Source organism: Mastigoproctus giganteus, chromosome 8 (assembly GCF_048544385.1).
Source record: "Mastigoproctus giganteus isolate SK-2022 chromosome 8, ASM4854438v1, whole genome shotgun sequence".
Taxonomy (NCBI): Eukaryota; Metazoa; Arthropoda; class Arachnida; order Uropygi; family Thelyphonidae; genus Mastigoproctus; species Mastigoproctus giganteus.
In genome coordinates this window covers 197,816,466-197,831,029 of record NC_143582.1, presented here as the reverse complement: position 1 = coordinate 197,831,029, position 14,564 = coordinate 197,816,466, and the positions used below count along the sequence as shown (strand labels likewise).

Sequence of the window (14,564 nt, the reverse complement as noted above, 5' to 3'; positions counted from 1 at the left end):
CCAATCCAGAGATTTCAACAATCGAATGATTCGTAATCCAATCCAGAGATTTCAACAATCGAATGATTCGTAATCCAGAGATTTCAACAATCGAATGATTCATACGGAGATTTCAATAAACGAATGATTAATAGTTATTAGATACTAATAATGTTTGATGATCATTCGATTAGGGATGATCACAGATCTCTGAGGGAAGACCATCTTCGACAGACACCCAGATGGAAGACCGTCTTCGACAGACAAGCGGCTCTCTTTAATCTTTGCGAACCATTTAAAAGTCTTCAAAGGACGCATAGAAGCTTCTCCGAAAGCTATTTTTAACAATTTCAAGATGCAAATTCATTCACCAAACTTTATGATCATACATCGTAGAATAGATTGCCACTTTATCATCTCATACGTGTAATGTTGCCTATAAAAAAAGCAATATTATCCTGCCAAGTACGTAATATGCAAAATAAGTTGAATAAAGTTTTAATTTCGATATATTTATCCATTTATTTATAATACATCCAATCTTATGGCCTGCTACTCGTGTCATATTAACAATGATCGGAGATATGGTTGGTCAACTTAACAACCTGCCCGTATAGAGTATTGATCTATAAGTCGAATGTTTTTGTTGACAATATATTTTCAAAATCATGCGCAAAACAGCAGCTTCCGAAAGAGTAAAAGTTAATATTATGTAAAGTATCAATTTGATACTTTTCTCAAAGGGCAGTTATCTTCCAGTAGCGATTGACAGACAAGGACCTCTTTCAGGTCATTCACCCTCAATTCCAACGGATTTCTTCTGAGACTCTCTTCTGCAGAGTACGACATTAGCTTTCCAGATCTAGTGATTAATGGACAGATCCTTTCTGATGGGAGATTCGTTGCGAGGAAGACCCTATGGTGTCACTAATTACCTCGCGATCCGCAGAAACAAAAGAACAACGAAGACAGAGGTAACTACTGGCAACCTTCCAGGAAGATGATTTAGATATGGGAAACTTGGTGTTTCCTGCAAACCGTTCGCTAATGTTTACCTCTGGACACTCCCTCCATCATTTCTGCACTGTGACATTTATTCCACCGTAATACGTCTCCTTCCGATTCAGATTAAGTAACTGGAACTCACTGTTTCGTTCTCCTACGATAATAATTTTGATTTCTGGTAGAAGCCCTGTTGAGTTGGATTGTTAAATTACTGTAAAGTCAGCTTAGGCTGTGACTTGTCACTTTGTTGTGTCTGTAAATTGCTTATGGTCTAAGAGCTCTTTGTGCATTTTTAAGGGTAGAAATGCGGAGTTTTTAATGGAGGGAGACCTGTTACTTCCTTCCGAACTGCCCTTTGCGGAAATCCGACCTTCGAATTTCATTTTTCTTTGCAAAAATGAAATTTAAGGGGAATCTGAATAATTATGACAGCCCCTGTTGTTGGAAGTTATAGTATTCTAGTACTGTGTATGGGCTGAGAAGGCAAAAGATATTGGGATCATTACTTCTGGAGTAATGAGTTGGAATTTTCTCTACATTTTCTGTATCCTTGGACTGCTTCAAGTAGTAGTTTTTTTTTCTACGTTTTTTTTCTATCGATTGCTGCTTTAATCGCCTTTAGTAGTCAATTAAAACAGTAGCTGATTGAGTTTAGAGTTGTATTCGTTCTTCAAACCGAATGAAAACTATCGATATTCGATAGTTCAACTGTACAATCGATATGATTTTTTGATAGTCCATTTCATTCGATGGTGCCCATCAACGTTAACCAATTAAAAAAAATCTTCAACATTAAAAAAATATATATATTAAAAAAAATCTTCAACATAAAAAAAAAAAAAAACATTAAAAAATCTTCAACATTAAAAATAAAAAAAAACATTAAAAAATCTTAAACATTAAAAATTAAAAAAAAATCTTATACATTAAAAAAAATCTTCAACATTTAAAAAAAATATTAAAAAAAATCTTCAACATTTAAAAAAAATATTAAAAAAAATTTCTCAATCATTAAATAAAATTTTGAACGAAGTTGATAATCAAAATATACTCAATTTTCAACTTATTTTCCAACTCAATTTAACCTTATAAAACAACAAAAAGGTGTAAGAATAAATTCATATTAAATAACTAGTTATTTATAATAATAACAGATATTAATAAGAAAAACTAAACTTTAAATTTATTTAAAAAAGTTTTATAAATGTATTTTCAAAAATATTACCACACGAAGAGTAGAATAACTAGCGATTATAATATAGCCGCTACAATTCAATATTGTAATTATGAATGGCATAACCGTGGTATTTAAGGGATCAAGCACATTTGAAGAGACAAAACATTCTTCTTAAAGCCTGCGGTGTGTTCTAAAAGGATTAAGGTATTTGAAAGACTCAAGACAAAATATGAACAGCACCATATTTAGCAGTCACGTATACTGGAACAAAAAAAAAAAAAGAAACACCTGGTGCTTCCCAAAAATAACAAATTGAAGGATCATTCCAGTAACTTTTAGTGATTATAGGTGGTTATCTTAGTTCCACTTATGGGACAAACCAGGACCCATGAAATGGTGGTTATAATTTCGTGTTTTATTTTATTTTTTTTTTTTTTGGAAGATGGGTGATTTTTCTGTGGATAGGAAATAGATTGGTGCACAGAATTTAAACACATATTTCACTGAAAATCTCTCTCTGTCTCTCTCTCTCTCTTACGAGCATGTTGAGAGAGAGAAAAAGAGAGAAAAGGAGGCTAATTTTTTTTTTTTTTTTCATTTCTAAAAGGTTATGTTCGTGCTAAAAAGACCATTCTGTCTCGTTTGTATTACTAAGTTAATGGAACCTGACCTACATTTTAATGGTCACGAATTCCCTCTCAAAAGATGTTTCTCTGCCTATTTTCAGCACAAGGTATGTCGACCTTAATGGGTGTAGTACACGCTATTTACTGGTCTATAGCCGGTTCTTGCTAAGTAAACTACTATCTCAGTCCCCTTTTCCCTCTTTCTGCAATTATAGTATCCAAGACTTTTTACTTTCTTTACAGATGTAGCCAATACGTTTCCAAACTCGTAAGATCTTCTAAGACAGCGAACTTTAACCATTACGAGAATTGGATCCTACTATGAAAACACGATCCTTGATATAGTGGAAACTTTTACGATATTTTCGATAAAATGGACTTAGAAATGAACAATCTCGATGTCAAGAGCAGAGAAAGTTCCAGCTCCTGATACCATTTCTACACTTTTTTCTCAAAACCTGTGCTTCTGAGTTTACTCTTGTTCTGTGTCGCATTTTCACACTTTCTTATTCCACTGGTGTTTTTTCTTCCACTTGGAAATTTGCTCATATCCAGCCAATTCTTAAAAAGGGTGACAAATCTTTCCAAACCATTATCGCCCTATTGCGCTTATCTCTAGTTTCCCCAAGGTAATGGAGAAATCCATCGACCACCAATTCTTAAACTATCTTGAAACGTTCCATCTGATCAATGATCGCCAATATGGATTCCATCAGTGCCTCCACTGGTGATATATTGGCTTATGTTACTCATTTTTGGACAAATTCAATGAAAAAGTTAGTGAAAGTCAAGAAGTTTGTCTTGAAATTTCTAAGGCATGTTGTTTGGCATTAATGTCTTCTAAATCAGCTTGCACCTTATGGCTTATCGACTATTCTTTGCAACTGGGTATCCACTTTTCTCTCTGGCTACGGTTATGGTAGATGGCTCTCCTTCTAACTTTTCCTGCTGTTCCTCAAGGTCTAGTTCTTTTCCCCTTGTATATTAATGACTTTCTTGCATTTACTGGGAATCCTACACTAGTTTTCCTGATGACTGCACGTTGCATTCCATGTTCCAGTTCGGTTGTCCTTCACAAAAATCTCGAATATCCACCACCAATTCGTTAAATGCCACTTTTCAGGTAATCATCAGTGTGGCAAAGATAACTTAGTTGATATCAATCCTTCTAAAATTCAGTCCTGTCTCGCAAAAAGGACTCTTCTGCCTCTATGCATATCACTGATGGCACTCCGATTTCTAGGCATGATCACATATCTTTATTAGGGATTACCCTGACTTCTAATCTCTCGGTTGGTATTAGGGCAAGCCAACCAAGAGAGAGATTAGAAATCAGGGTAACCTCTAATAGAGATATGATTCGCCCATGGAATATTGTTTCCACATCTGGGGCAGTGCCCCCAAAAGGTGTCCCCCTTCTAGGTTACATTAAAAAGTGGACAGTTAGGTTAATTAATGACTCATCTCTGAGTCTCTCCACTCTGTCTCATAGACATTCTGTTTCTGCCGCATGCCTTTTCTATAGATGCTTCCATGGGCACTTTTCTTCTGATTTAGTTTCTACAATTCCCGCTCCAACCAATCAACATCCATTTACTGCCCAACTTCAAACCCACAGAACCAACTTTTCATCTTCCTCATTTATTCATTCAGCTTCCGTTTTCTGGAACACCTTCCTTCGTACGTATTTCCTGAAAATTACAATCTACAGAGATTCAAATCTAATGTCAACAAACATCTTTCGCCTTCTCAACCTTCAACCATGGGCGGTTCTAAGTACTATAGGTTCTAATACCTTTCGTGGTTGGGGTTTTCATAAAAAAAGGATATTAATGATGTTATTATTATTATTTTTAATTCTAAATACAATGGACAGTGTAACGTGTACAACCGAAACAAAATTCATCGAATTTGATTAAAATTTCGCGTGTCTACTGCAACCAAAAAAAACTTGAAAAATCGGTTAAAAATTGAAATTTATTTCTGAAACATTTCCGTGAGAAATACTAAAATTTGCGAGTAGTTTCGCATTCGTTCTATCGACACCCATCATCTCCACGGACATTAGGAGCAGAAAAGAGATAACGGGTTGTCACTTTTCTAGAACTATAGACGATTTTTCTCTCTGTGTGCAAGGCCAGTGACCCGAGTGTGGAGATTAATGTCAGAAGTGAAGGAAGCGTTTGGCCTCAGAGTGCAGATGCAACTTCAGGTTTCGCCAATGCCGCAGCGATGATCTGTCATTGTGTTCAAGAAGAAGCGACCGCCCCGTGCATGTGATATTGGACTGATTTGTCAGTTGCCTATCAAAAGCCATCGAAAGAAAGATTTTTTTTCCTTCTTCGAAGACAATTTTCTGATCGAAAGTTTGAACGGTTTCATCTTATACAGAGAGTTGGGGGAAGATAAATAATAATAAGGAAATATCGTTATATCAAAAATCTTGACAGCGGGTTTGGAAAATATTTCGTACTTCTATATACACTCATGAACCAAAACATTAGGACCACCCCTGTCGCCACGGTTAGAGTGTGTGGGCTTTAGAATCAAGAAAGGAGAGAACAGGTAGAAACACGAGGGATGAAGAAGAAGGCATCCTTAAACACAACCCCCCCCCCAAAGTGTCCGACAGGGAGACCACCTGTGATCAAAGTGAACAGTGGCAGGTGATGTCCGGGACAATAGACGGATCACGATCCTTCAATTAGGGGCAGACTATAATCAGGGCGTACAGAGAAACTTTTATGAGCACACCATCCAGCAACTGCTCTTGCGGATATGCCTACGTAGTAGGCGACCTCTTAATGTGCCCACGTTGACCGACCGTCATCTACACCTCCACCGCATTGGGCATGGGAGCATCATTCCTGAACATTGGACGAATGGAAAAGAGTGGTAGTGTAGAGTGTAGAGTGTAGAGTGTGTTTAGTGTCAAACGGCACCAGGGGTTTCCCCCATCTCCGCGTGCTATACATTGTGGGTGTGAAACAGAACACTGTCAATGCCAGAGGTTTAAAAGTATATGGATTTTGTATTTGTGTAGTGTCGTGTACCGTTGTTCATCTGGTCATTTAGCCGCTGGGCCCCTAATGGGACCCAACGTTGCCCCACTCCGCCCTGTGGAGGCAGACCAGGTACACTACTTAGTTATTTACTCTGGCAGGTCCCGCCACCTAATTTCCTGAGATTTCAGTGGCAAGGACCTATAAAAAAAAAAAAAAAAAAACACGCTATAGATAGGGGTCAGCCAAAACAAAGGGAGTACTAGTTGGGCGATTTGATGTTGTTAAGTTTTTGGATGTAGGGCTCAAACAATTTGGAGTTGATTCAGACACTAGTTGTAAGTTAGAGAAGGGGAGGGAGACTGAAGACTGGGGGGAAAAGACAGAGATACGGGGTCCATAGGGAAGATGACCCCAAGTCAGTGGAGCAGGCCCATGCCCCACCAGAGTGAAAAAGAGGGGTGGCGAGGGGGGGAGGACACCAGGGATGAACTCCCCCTCCCGCCAGGGAGTGGAGGCAAAGGACCACGCAAGAGAGCGTGGCTAGGGAGGCCTAAAGGCAGCAGCTGAGCTGTACTGGTGTAGGTTCTGTCACTCCTGGGACGAAGGAAGAAAGGAGTGTTTTTTTTTTTTTTTTTTTTTTTCCTTTTCCTGAGAGGACTGTCATATCCAGGAAGTTTCTTACTTTGATCTTCAATGGGTGGTGTTTGGGTGCCTAACCCGTCTAGCAGTGAAGACAGACTGCGCAAACTCTGTACAGGCGACATAGCGCTGCTCGTCCATTATAATCAGGTGCTCACAATTCCGGGGATTTTCTTGCATTTTAGTGGCAAACCTTAGCCGGAACTCATCATATTCATGGCAATCATACATCACGTGATCCCACGTTTCTTCATCCCCGCAGTGACACAGCGGATCTTCTTCTATGCCTAGGGATGTTAGCTTCGCTTTAAAGGGTCCGTGGCCTGTAAATAGAAATGTAGTATGGAGGCCCGGTGAGTACCAGGGAGGAGGCTTTGGACTGATGAGGTTCACAGAGGGAATGAACTTTTTGGTTATCAATCCTTTGTTGGTGGTGTCCCATGTCTCTTGCCAGGTCCTGTACATAATTTCAGAGATTCTCTTCCTTTCCTGTTTGGGGTTGTTATCAAGGTTAAGAGTGATGCCTGCTGTTTCAGTGGGAATACTCTTCTTCAATCGTTGATATAATCCTCTTCTTATTACCTCTAGGTGTAGGGGTATACATCCAGCTAGCACCTGCAGAGCTGGGGTGCTTACTGTACGGCACGCCCTTGTTACGGCAAGGAGCATAGAACGCTGTATGGAGTCTAGTTTACGGCGATTTCGGTCGAGGGAGGCCCTAGTACACCATACTGAGGCTCCATAGCAAGCTATTGGCACAAATATGGCATTATAGATGAGGGCCAGAGCCCGGCGCTTAAGGCCCCAGTCTGCACGGCTTATACGGATGATCATGGCCGAGTATTTTTTTATTTTCTGTGACATATATTTCAAGTGAGGATGGAAATTTAGCTTCATATCTAAGACGATTCCTAAATACTTGATTTCTGGGTATAATTTTATGGAGGTGTTGTCAATTTTGATAACCGGTGGTCTTCGTAGTTGAAGCGTTCCCTTGAGCAATATAGATTTGGTTTTCTCTCCCGAGATCTTTAGTCGGTGAATGGCTGTCCAATCCTGGAGCTTAGTTAGTGCACAATTTGCTCTCTCCTCTAAATCAGCTCTTGTGTCACCATGCACCACCAAAACCAAATCGTCAGCAAACGCAAGGGGTTGAGTCATCCCCAAGTCCATCCCAAGGAACTCGTCCAGGACGATGGACCAAAAGAAAGGCCCCAGGACCGAGCCCTGGGGACAGCCTCGGGAGACCTGGCTAGTGACAGACTCGTACCTGGTACTAACATGGACAGTGCGGTGTCTCAGGTACTCCTTGACACAGCTATAAAGGTTGAGCGGTGCTTTGGCTTGTCGGAGTCTTCTGAGAATACTTGGCCACCACAGCCGATCAAACGCTCCAGCAAAGTCAACTGTGATGGCTAGCACATACTTGCCTTGAGTGCTTGAAACAGTAGATATTAATTTAAGAAGAGCATCTTCAGTGCTGCAACCAGCTTTGAAACCGTACTGAAGTGGAGAAATGAGGTTTTCTTTAGAGTAACATTTTGACAACCTGCTGAGGAGAAGCCTTTCCAGAAGTTTGCCTAGGACTGGCAAGAGAGCAATTGGCCTGTAAGATTTTGGCTCTTCAGGTGGTTTGTCTGGGTTCTTCAAGATGAGTTTAAGGCATGCCTCCTTCCAGATAGCAGGAAAGTGGCCTTCCATTAGGCATCTGTTGAAAGTGGCGAGCATGGTGTTAGGGAAGTAGGTTGCAAATTTCTTGATAACATCCACCTCCAGGAGGTCATTGCCAGGAGTTTTATTTTCTTTAGTTTTGTCCAGTGCAGCTTTTAGATCGTCATTTGTAAATGGTTCTTCAGTATTTTCTGTTGTATAAGAATCGTTAGCGGTAACAATCTGTAGTTGCTCTTCAGTTAGCTGTGCATCATCTGTTGGAAAGAGGGCATTTAGCATGTTATGGACAGAGTCTTCCCACGTGAAGGTGGAAGAACCATCAGGTTTTACAGTTGTACTGAGGACTTCACCTCTAGGGAGTTTGTTCACAACGATACGATAGACAACTCCCCAGGGGTTATCATTTCCTGTGATCGAGACCAAATTCTGCCATGAGGCTTTTTTGCAGCGTCTAATCATGGTAGTGTAACTGTTCCTTAAGAATCGGTAACTGTCTTTTGCGGCTTCGACCTCCAAGGGTGGGAGGTGAGCACGGGCTCTCTGAAAAGTTTTACGAGCTTGGTGGACCCTCTTCCTCATATCTTGTAGTTCAGCATTCCACCAAGGGACTGCGTTTTTGAAGGGCCTTCTCTTGGGGATTGCCACAGCACAGGCCTCTTTGATGGTCTTGGAGAGGGAAACTGCACAGTCCTCAGAGGTGATGTGATTCAGTTGTGAAGAATCTTCATGAAGTCTTCTTACAAGTTCGGCTTGAAAGCGTGGCCAGTCAGCTTTCTTTGTGCAGAATCGCACTACATCCCTTGGTATTGGGGGAATACGATCCACGGAGCGGCCAAGAGAATAGGTGATTGCTCTGTGATCAGAAGTGGTCCATGCTTCATTAACCTTCCACTTGCTGAACTTTCCAGAAATAGTCGGCGTGGTCAGGGTGATGTCGATGATACTTTCCCAGAGGGTGCTACTGTATGTGGGGAGATTTCCAGGCTGGTTGAGTACTTGTAGTCTGGAGGCAAGGATGAAGTTTTCAAGTTCCTCCCCATTTCGAGTGACCGTACGATCAGGTGTTTGACTATGCCACAGGGGAGAGCGACAATTCGCGTCCATGGCTATGAGTAGCTTACCCCCTGGGAGAAGGTCAAGTGCTGTTTGTATTATGGCGATCGCAATTGAGATGTCTTCACCAGGTCTGCTATAGAGTGAGAGCAGATGTAAGGATCCCATGGTAGTAAGAACTTGAGCACAGGCACTAAAGGATGTACAAAGTGGAGCTACTTTAGTTACAGAGATTTCAGTGTTACTGACTAGGATTGCGGCCCGTGGTGCATCTGTAGTACCTTGAATGATTTTGTATGAAGCTGGATAACCTGTGACCTTACCCTTGTAGGCATAAGGCTCCTGGAGCATAATTATGTCAATATTTTCTTCCTCTGTTTTTAATTTAATTTGTTCAACCACTGCTCTGGCATGCTGTGCATTTATCTGCAAGAAATTCAGCTTCTTCTGTGTTGGTGGTTGGGTGGACCGTCTATCCATAATTGGTTCTGTCTTGGTATATTCCCTTAAATTTTATATATACAGGGCAGTTTGCATCCCTGACGGAGTGCAGGTGGGGTATTTTAGACCGTTTGCAGTTTGCACAAGCTGCTGGTTCCTCCCTTTTAGGGCAGTCTTTGAACTCATGTCCCTGCTGGGTACAGTGACCACACGTTGGGACCCGTTGGTTGCAGGTGTGCGATGTGTGCCCAAATTGCAGACACCTGAAACATTTGGGAACTGGAACGTACTCCTTGAATCGGTGGCTTCCCCATCCGATGTAGATTCTCTCATGTTGGCTAATAACCTTCCACGCTCTGGGGGAAAGTTCGACTACCCAGTTTACTGTAGCAGCTGACTTAGACTTCGTGATATGTTTTGGTATAATGTCAGCATCAACGTCGTCCTCTGCTGTATGCGCGCTAAGGTGTTTGTAGTATATTTCCTCCTTTAGCTCTTGAGGAGTAGTACTCTTGTCCAGACCGAAGAGGATAATGGAAGGTCCTTTTCGTTTTGGCGTTTCTGCCTTCAATCCTATGTTGGAGATTTCTGAACCCTTTAGTATAGTTTGTGCCTCCTCCCTAGTATCCGTTTCAATGATAACACCAGGCATCCTGGTTTTTCTTATGCTTTTGATCTTTAGGGTTTTCATGTGCTCCTTGAGGTTGCTAGTTAAGACATCCTTAACTGCGTCGCTAGTTGTTAGTTGCGTATCCTGTGTGGGTTTCACCAGGATAACATGCGATTTAGCTGTTCTTTTGTCAGATTTCCTGATAGTATTTTTTTGCACAGGGACCTCTTCGTTGAGCGATGAAGTGCCATTCCTCAACGCCTCGGTAAAAGAACGGGGGCGTTGTAGCATTTTGTTTTCCCGTTCTTGTGTGAGTAGGTCTAATTTGGCCGACATTTTCTCGTTATCTGTATGCAGATGGTAAACAATGCCCTCCATTTTCGACCATATTCTAATAATGCCTGTGCGAGTGACAGCAGTGATTCTGTTGGTCTTCTTGGCCATATATTTCTCAAGGATGTCGCGCAGTTTTAGGAATTGGTCAATTGGGGTCCCCTGTAGTGGTTCTTCCTTGTCATCAGTGTTATCTGTATCCGATCCGCTGGATGTATCCCTACCTGGGTCCCCAGGTATATCCCTTACAGGGGGGGACTCTGTGCCAGATCTATGTCTTGTCCTTCTAGCTTTCCGCGTGCTTTTTTGCCTCTTTAGTTCTCTCATAGCTTCATCGTTCTCATGAAGGAGATTAGCATTTCTAGTGCGTCTGCCAGCGTCTGCGCGGTCTCTGTTCATATATTCAACGTCGGAATCTGACATGGTTTTAGTTCAGCGCAAAATTCCAGAAAAAAAAAAAAAAAAAAGGGCAATACAATTTTTCAGGATTTCACAACTATAGTCTTTTAGAGAATCGCAGAAGATTTTGTTTACTTTGCAAGATGGACATTCGCAATTAGTGAAATGCGGCAGTCAAGGTCACAACTGAAGGAATACAGTAGATGTGTTTACTCACTAAGTCCTGCGCCGGAGGGGAATGCTGCACATTCTTGTCACACAAGGGGGTATACATTCCATTGTCACACGAGCCTCCCAAGTCAAGTGCAGGGTATTTGCGTGGCAACCACAGTGTAATTGGTGCCTCTCTATAGCCCTGCTGTCAGCCGCATGGTGACCAGTACGGTCTGGCAACAAAGGATACAGATAGAAAACGCAAATAACCTGTAAAGTTCCCAGTAAATGAGCAAAAGTTTCTCACCCTGAGATCCACTGTAGTAATTCTTCTAATTAGTACACTTTTCATTAACTAACAGGCACTGTAAACACATATTCAGAGACAAAACCCAGGAGCGCGGAAAACGTGCGTCCACACTGGACGACTGCCTCTCGTTTTTTCTGGAAAAGAGTGGTCTGGCTTGATGAACCAGGTGACTTTTCCAGTCGCCTGGTTCAAACGCCTAGCTCCATCATGCTAATGGACGGGTGCTTATTTGACGCCGAACAGGTGAAGCGTTGTAATCAGCACTCGTGGGTAGCACAGTTGGTATAATCGCGGTCCTGCGCACACTAGGTGGAAAAGACCTGAGTTCGAGTCCCGTTGATGACAGGAGGATTTTTATGGGCCTTTTTCACAAATTGGCTGAGTTAGTTGGTCTCAGGCTAGGATGCGTGGTTTTTTCCTCCTGAAACCGGAGTTGGTTTCCAGGTCCAACAAATCGACCACAGAACGCACGCAATTTACAGACATAATATACAGGCGCAATATGGCCCAATTGCTGATGCACCTAAAATTCCATAACAAACAAACAACTATACCTACATTGGACATTTTTAATCAACGTTTGCTCTCTGCTATCCATCAGTGACACTTCAGCTACATCAAAGTTACCAGCTCACACAAGCGCTGTATGATCAGCCACATAGCTGTAATTTGCAAGAGCAGTTCGCGAAGTTCACTGAATAAGAGATAGCACTAAGAAGAGAAATAATATAGCTAAAACCATATGGCCAATGTGATATAAAAATACGTTATAAAATGTTTGCATGACTTAACTTTTCCTTTCATCTGCTTTTACGGCCAACAGTGTTTAAACTACTTTGATAATGCAATGGTCTTAATTGTCAAGCAGAGAATTTGTCTTTATAATGAGCTGCCCTACTTTCAAACAGTTAGCCTTTGCCAAAATCTTGACTGTTTGTTTAAAAGATTAACTTCTACGACAGCCAGTTTCGAGACTAATTGGAACCTCAACAGATAGTAGGGAGTCTCTCACGCTTCACACTTTGCAACTGTCTTTATGAATGTTTCTACTACAGATCACCCGCTATTTGATGAGGGACCAGTTAGTCCTAAAATATAGCAGTCTGATCTTTTAAACAAATGGCCAGTTAACCTTTTTGGAGAGGCATTTATTAAAGTAGTGCAGTACCAGGGCCACTCCTTGCAAAGAGCAATCTAAGAACTCATTGTTCTGCATGCGCAGGTCTACAGTGTAGATTCCTAAATAAATAAATAAAGTAAAATTATGCAAATCAGATCCTTCATTTCCTTTTCTTTTACAGATAAACCAGTGCTGTGTCATGTGAAGAAGTTAAGATCTACAATGTCTCTCCTTTTGGGCGGACATCGACCCTATAAGCAAGTAGGCATTGAGGAAGAGCCTTGTCCGGAACAAGATGACATCCAAATGAACGTGCATGTGAAGTCAAGAAAGTGCAAACCACGAAAAATAGTCATGGGGTTCGTCATCGGAATAGCAACTGCTTTTGTGGTGGTCGCTTGTCTGATTATGATTCCGAGCTTGTGGGGTAACGGAACTACCACTTCCGCGTTCGCTAGCATGTTGTTTTCGGAGGACATCACGGACAATGATGTGTTCGTAGACACGCCCTGTGGGAAACTGATAGGAGACACGGAAGATGGCGCTTTTGTGTTTAAGGTAAGCTGCATCGTTTGCTATATTGTAGACTGGCGAAAGGGCCATTAATAGTTCTAAATTTCTGAATTTTTAGTTCAAAATCTCAGACCCTCCTGTCCTTTTCCAACTTAAAAATAAAAATAATCGATTTCTAAAATTTAAAACATTAAGATTCATTAAAAAAATCGTGACCCTCACTAACCCTCATACTTCTCACAATATACGGATGGTTCCTAAACTTAATTTTACACGTGACTGTAGAAAAAGACACTTAATGTGACTGACACACAATGAAACATGGTGACTTGTGCGCATGTCAAACAATGGGAATCATTAAGCGCTCTCGTGAAAGTGACAAGGGAATTACATTCCTTAACAAAATTAGCAGAACACGTAGAAAACGTGGTGTGTAGCTCGTGCAGCTTGCGATGATGCTGGACAAACTTGGTATGGTGGTGTACCATAGAATAATGATGAAATAAGGAAAGCGAGAAACTTCGGTCAGGCATAGGGGACATTTATAGGGTCTGTATAAGAACTACCAAAAAGGTCACATTACAGAAGTCTGTACAAGATGCTCGAAAATATGGTCACATGACATCCAGCAGGGAATACGATCCCCTCCAAAGGCTAAACAAGCCGGACAGCTGTGAACCATGAACGATATAAGAGTGTCTATAAGATTCTGTGGCAACAAATCCCATTCTTCCACCAGCGCTGACCTTAGCTCACCAAGTGACCAGGGAGCTGGTTGCCCAAGGGCGCCCTACACATGTTCGATCGGATTTAAGTGTGTGATCGTGCTGGCCACGGCAGTCGTTGGATATATTCAGTTTCAAGGTATTCGCCCACCTCTTGAGCTCTATGTGCAGTGGCGTTGGCGTGCACGAAAAGAAAATCTGGGCCAACCGCACCCCTAAAGAGTCTGTTATCGGTACCTCTGCGCAGCCACAGTACTCTTATCAAAAACATGAAGACGGGTGCGCCCGTTGATCGTTATTCCTCCCCTAAGTGTCCCTTTGTCCTCGTCGTCTCCAGATGAAATAACGTCTAGAATCTGTAGGCTAAAACTTGACTCCTATTTTATTGGGAATAGTGCCCTTTAAAATAAAATATTCATGAAAATCATTTTGTTCTGTTAATTTTGTCGAGAAGTGTAATTACATTTCTTTTAAATGCACTTAACACGTGTCCATTGAGCTAATTAGAAATCAGTTATTTTATTACACTACTTTGTATGGCACTGAGCACATACAATAAAGTAGGCGTCGTTTATGAAGAAAAAAATGGCTGTTATATTACAATATGAATTATTTATTATCAAAAATGAAAACAATATTCGAAAACTCTAAAATCCCACCGAATATTGATTTTCATTACTCCACGTGCTACCACACCAACAACGTCCACGTTAATCAAACGAAAGTAGCAGTTCGTGCTGAGAATGCCAGCTCGGACTGAAAAGTGCGCGCATGCGCAATGCTTTCACGCCAATAACGCATTTAC

The 14,564-nt window shown here is 41.4% G+C and overlaps 1 protein-coding gene across 1 annotated transcript in view; it reads left to right on the top strand.

The window, feature by feature from the left end:
- Positions 1-14,564, top strand: part of LOC150082154 (uncharacterized) — a 79,499-nt gene that overhangs the window by 45,149 nt on the left and 19,786 nt on the right. The window contains exon 2 of the mRNA XM_090380017.1: positions 12,703-13,079. Within this exon, the coding sequence (XP_090236143.1) occupies positions 12,744-13,079 (336 nt within the window). The 5' untranslated portion in view covers positions 12,703-12,743. The remainder of the gene's footprint in view (positions 1-12,702; positions 13,080-14,564) is intronic.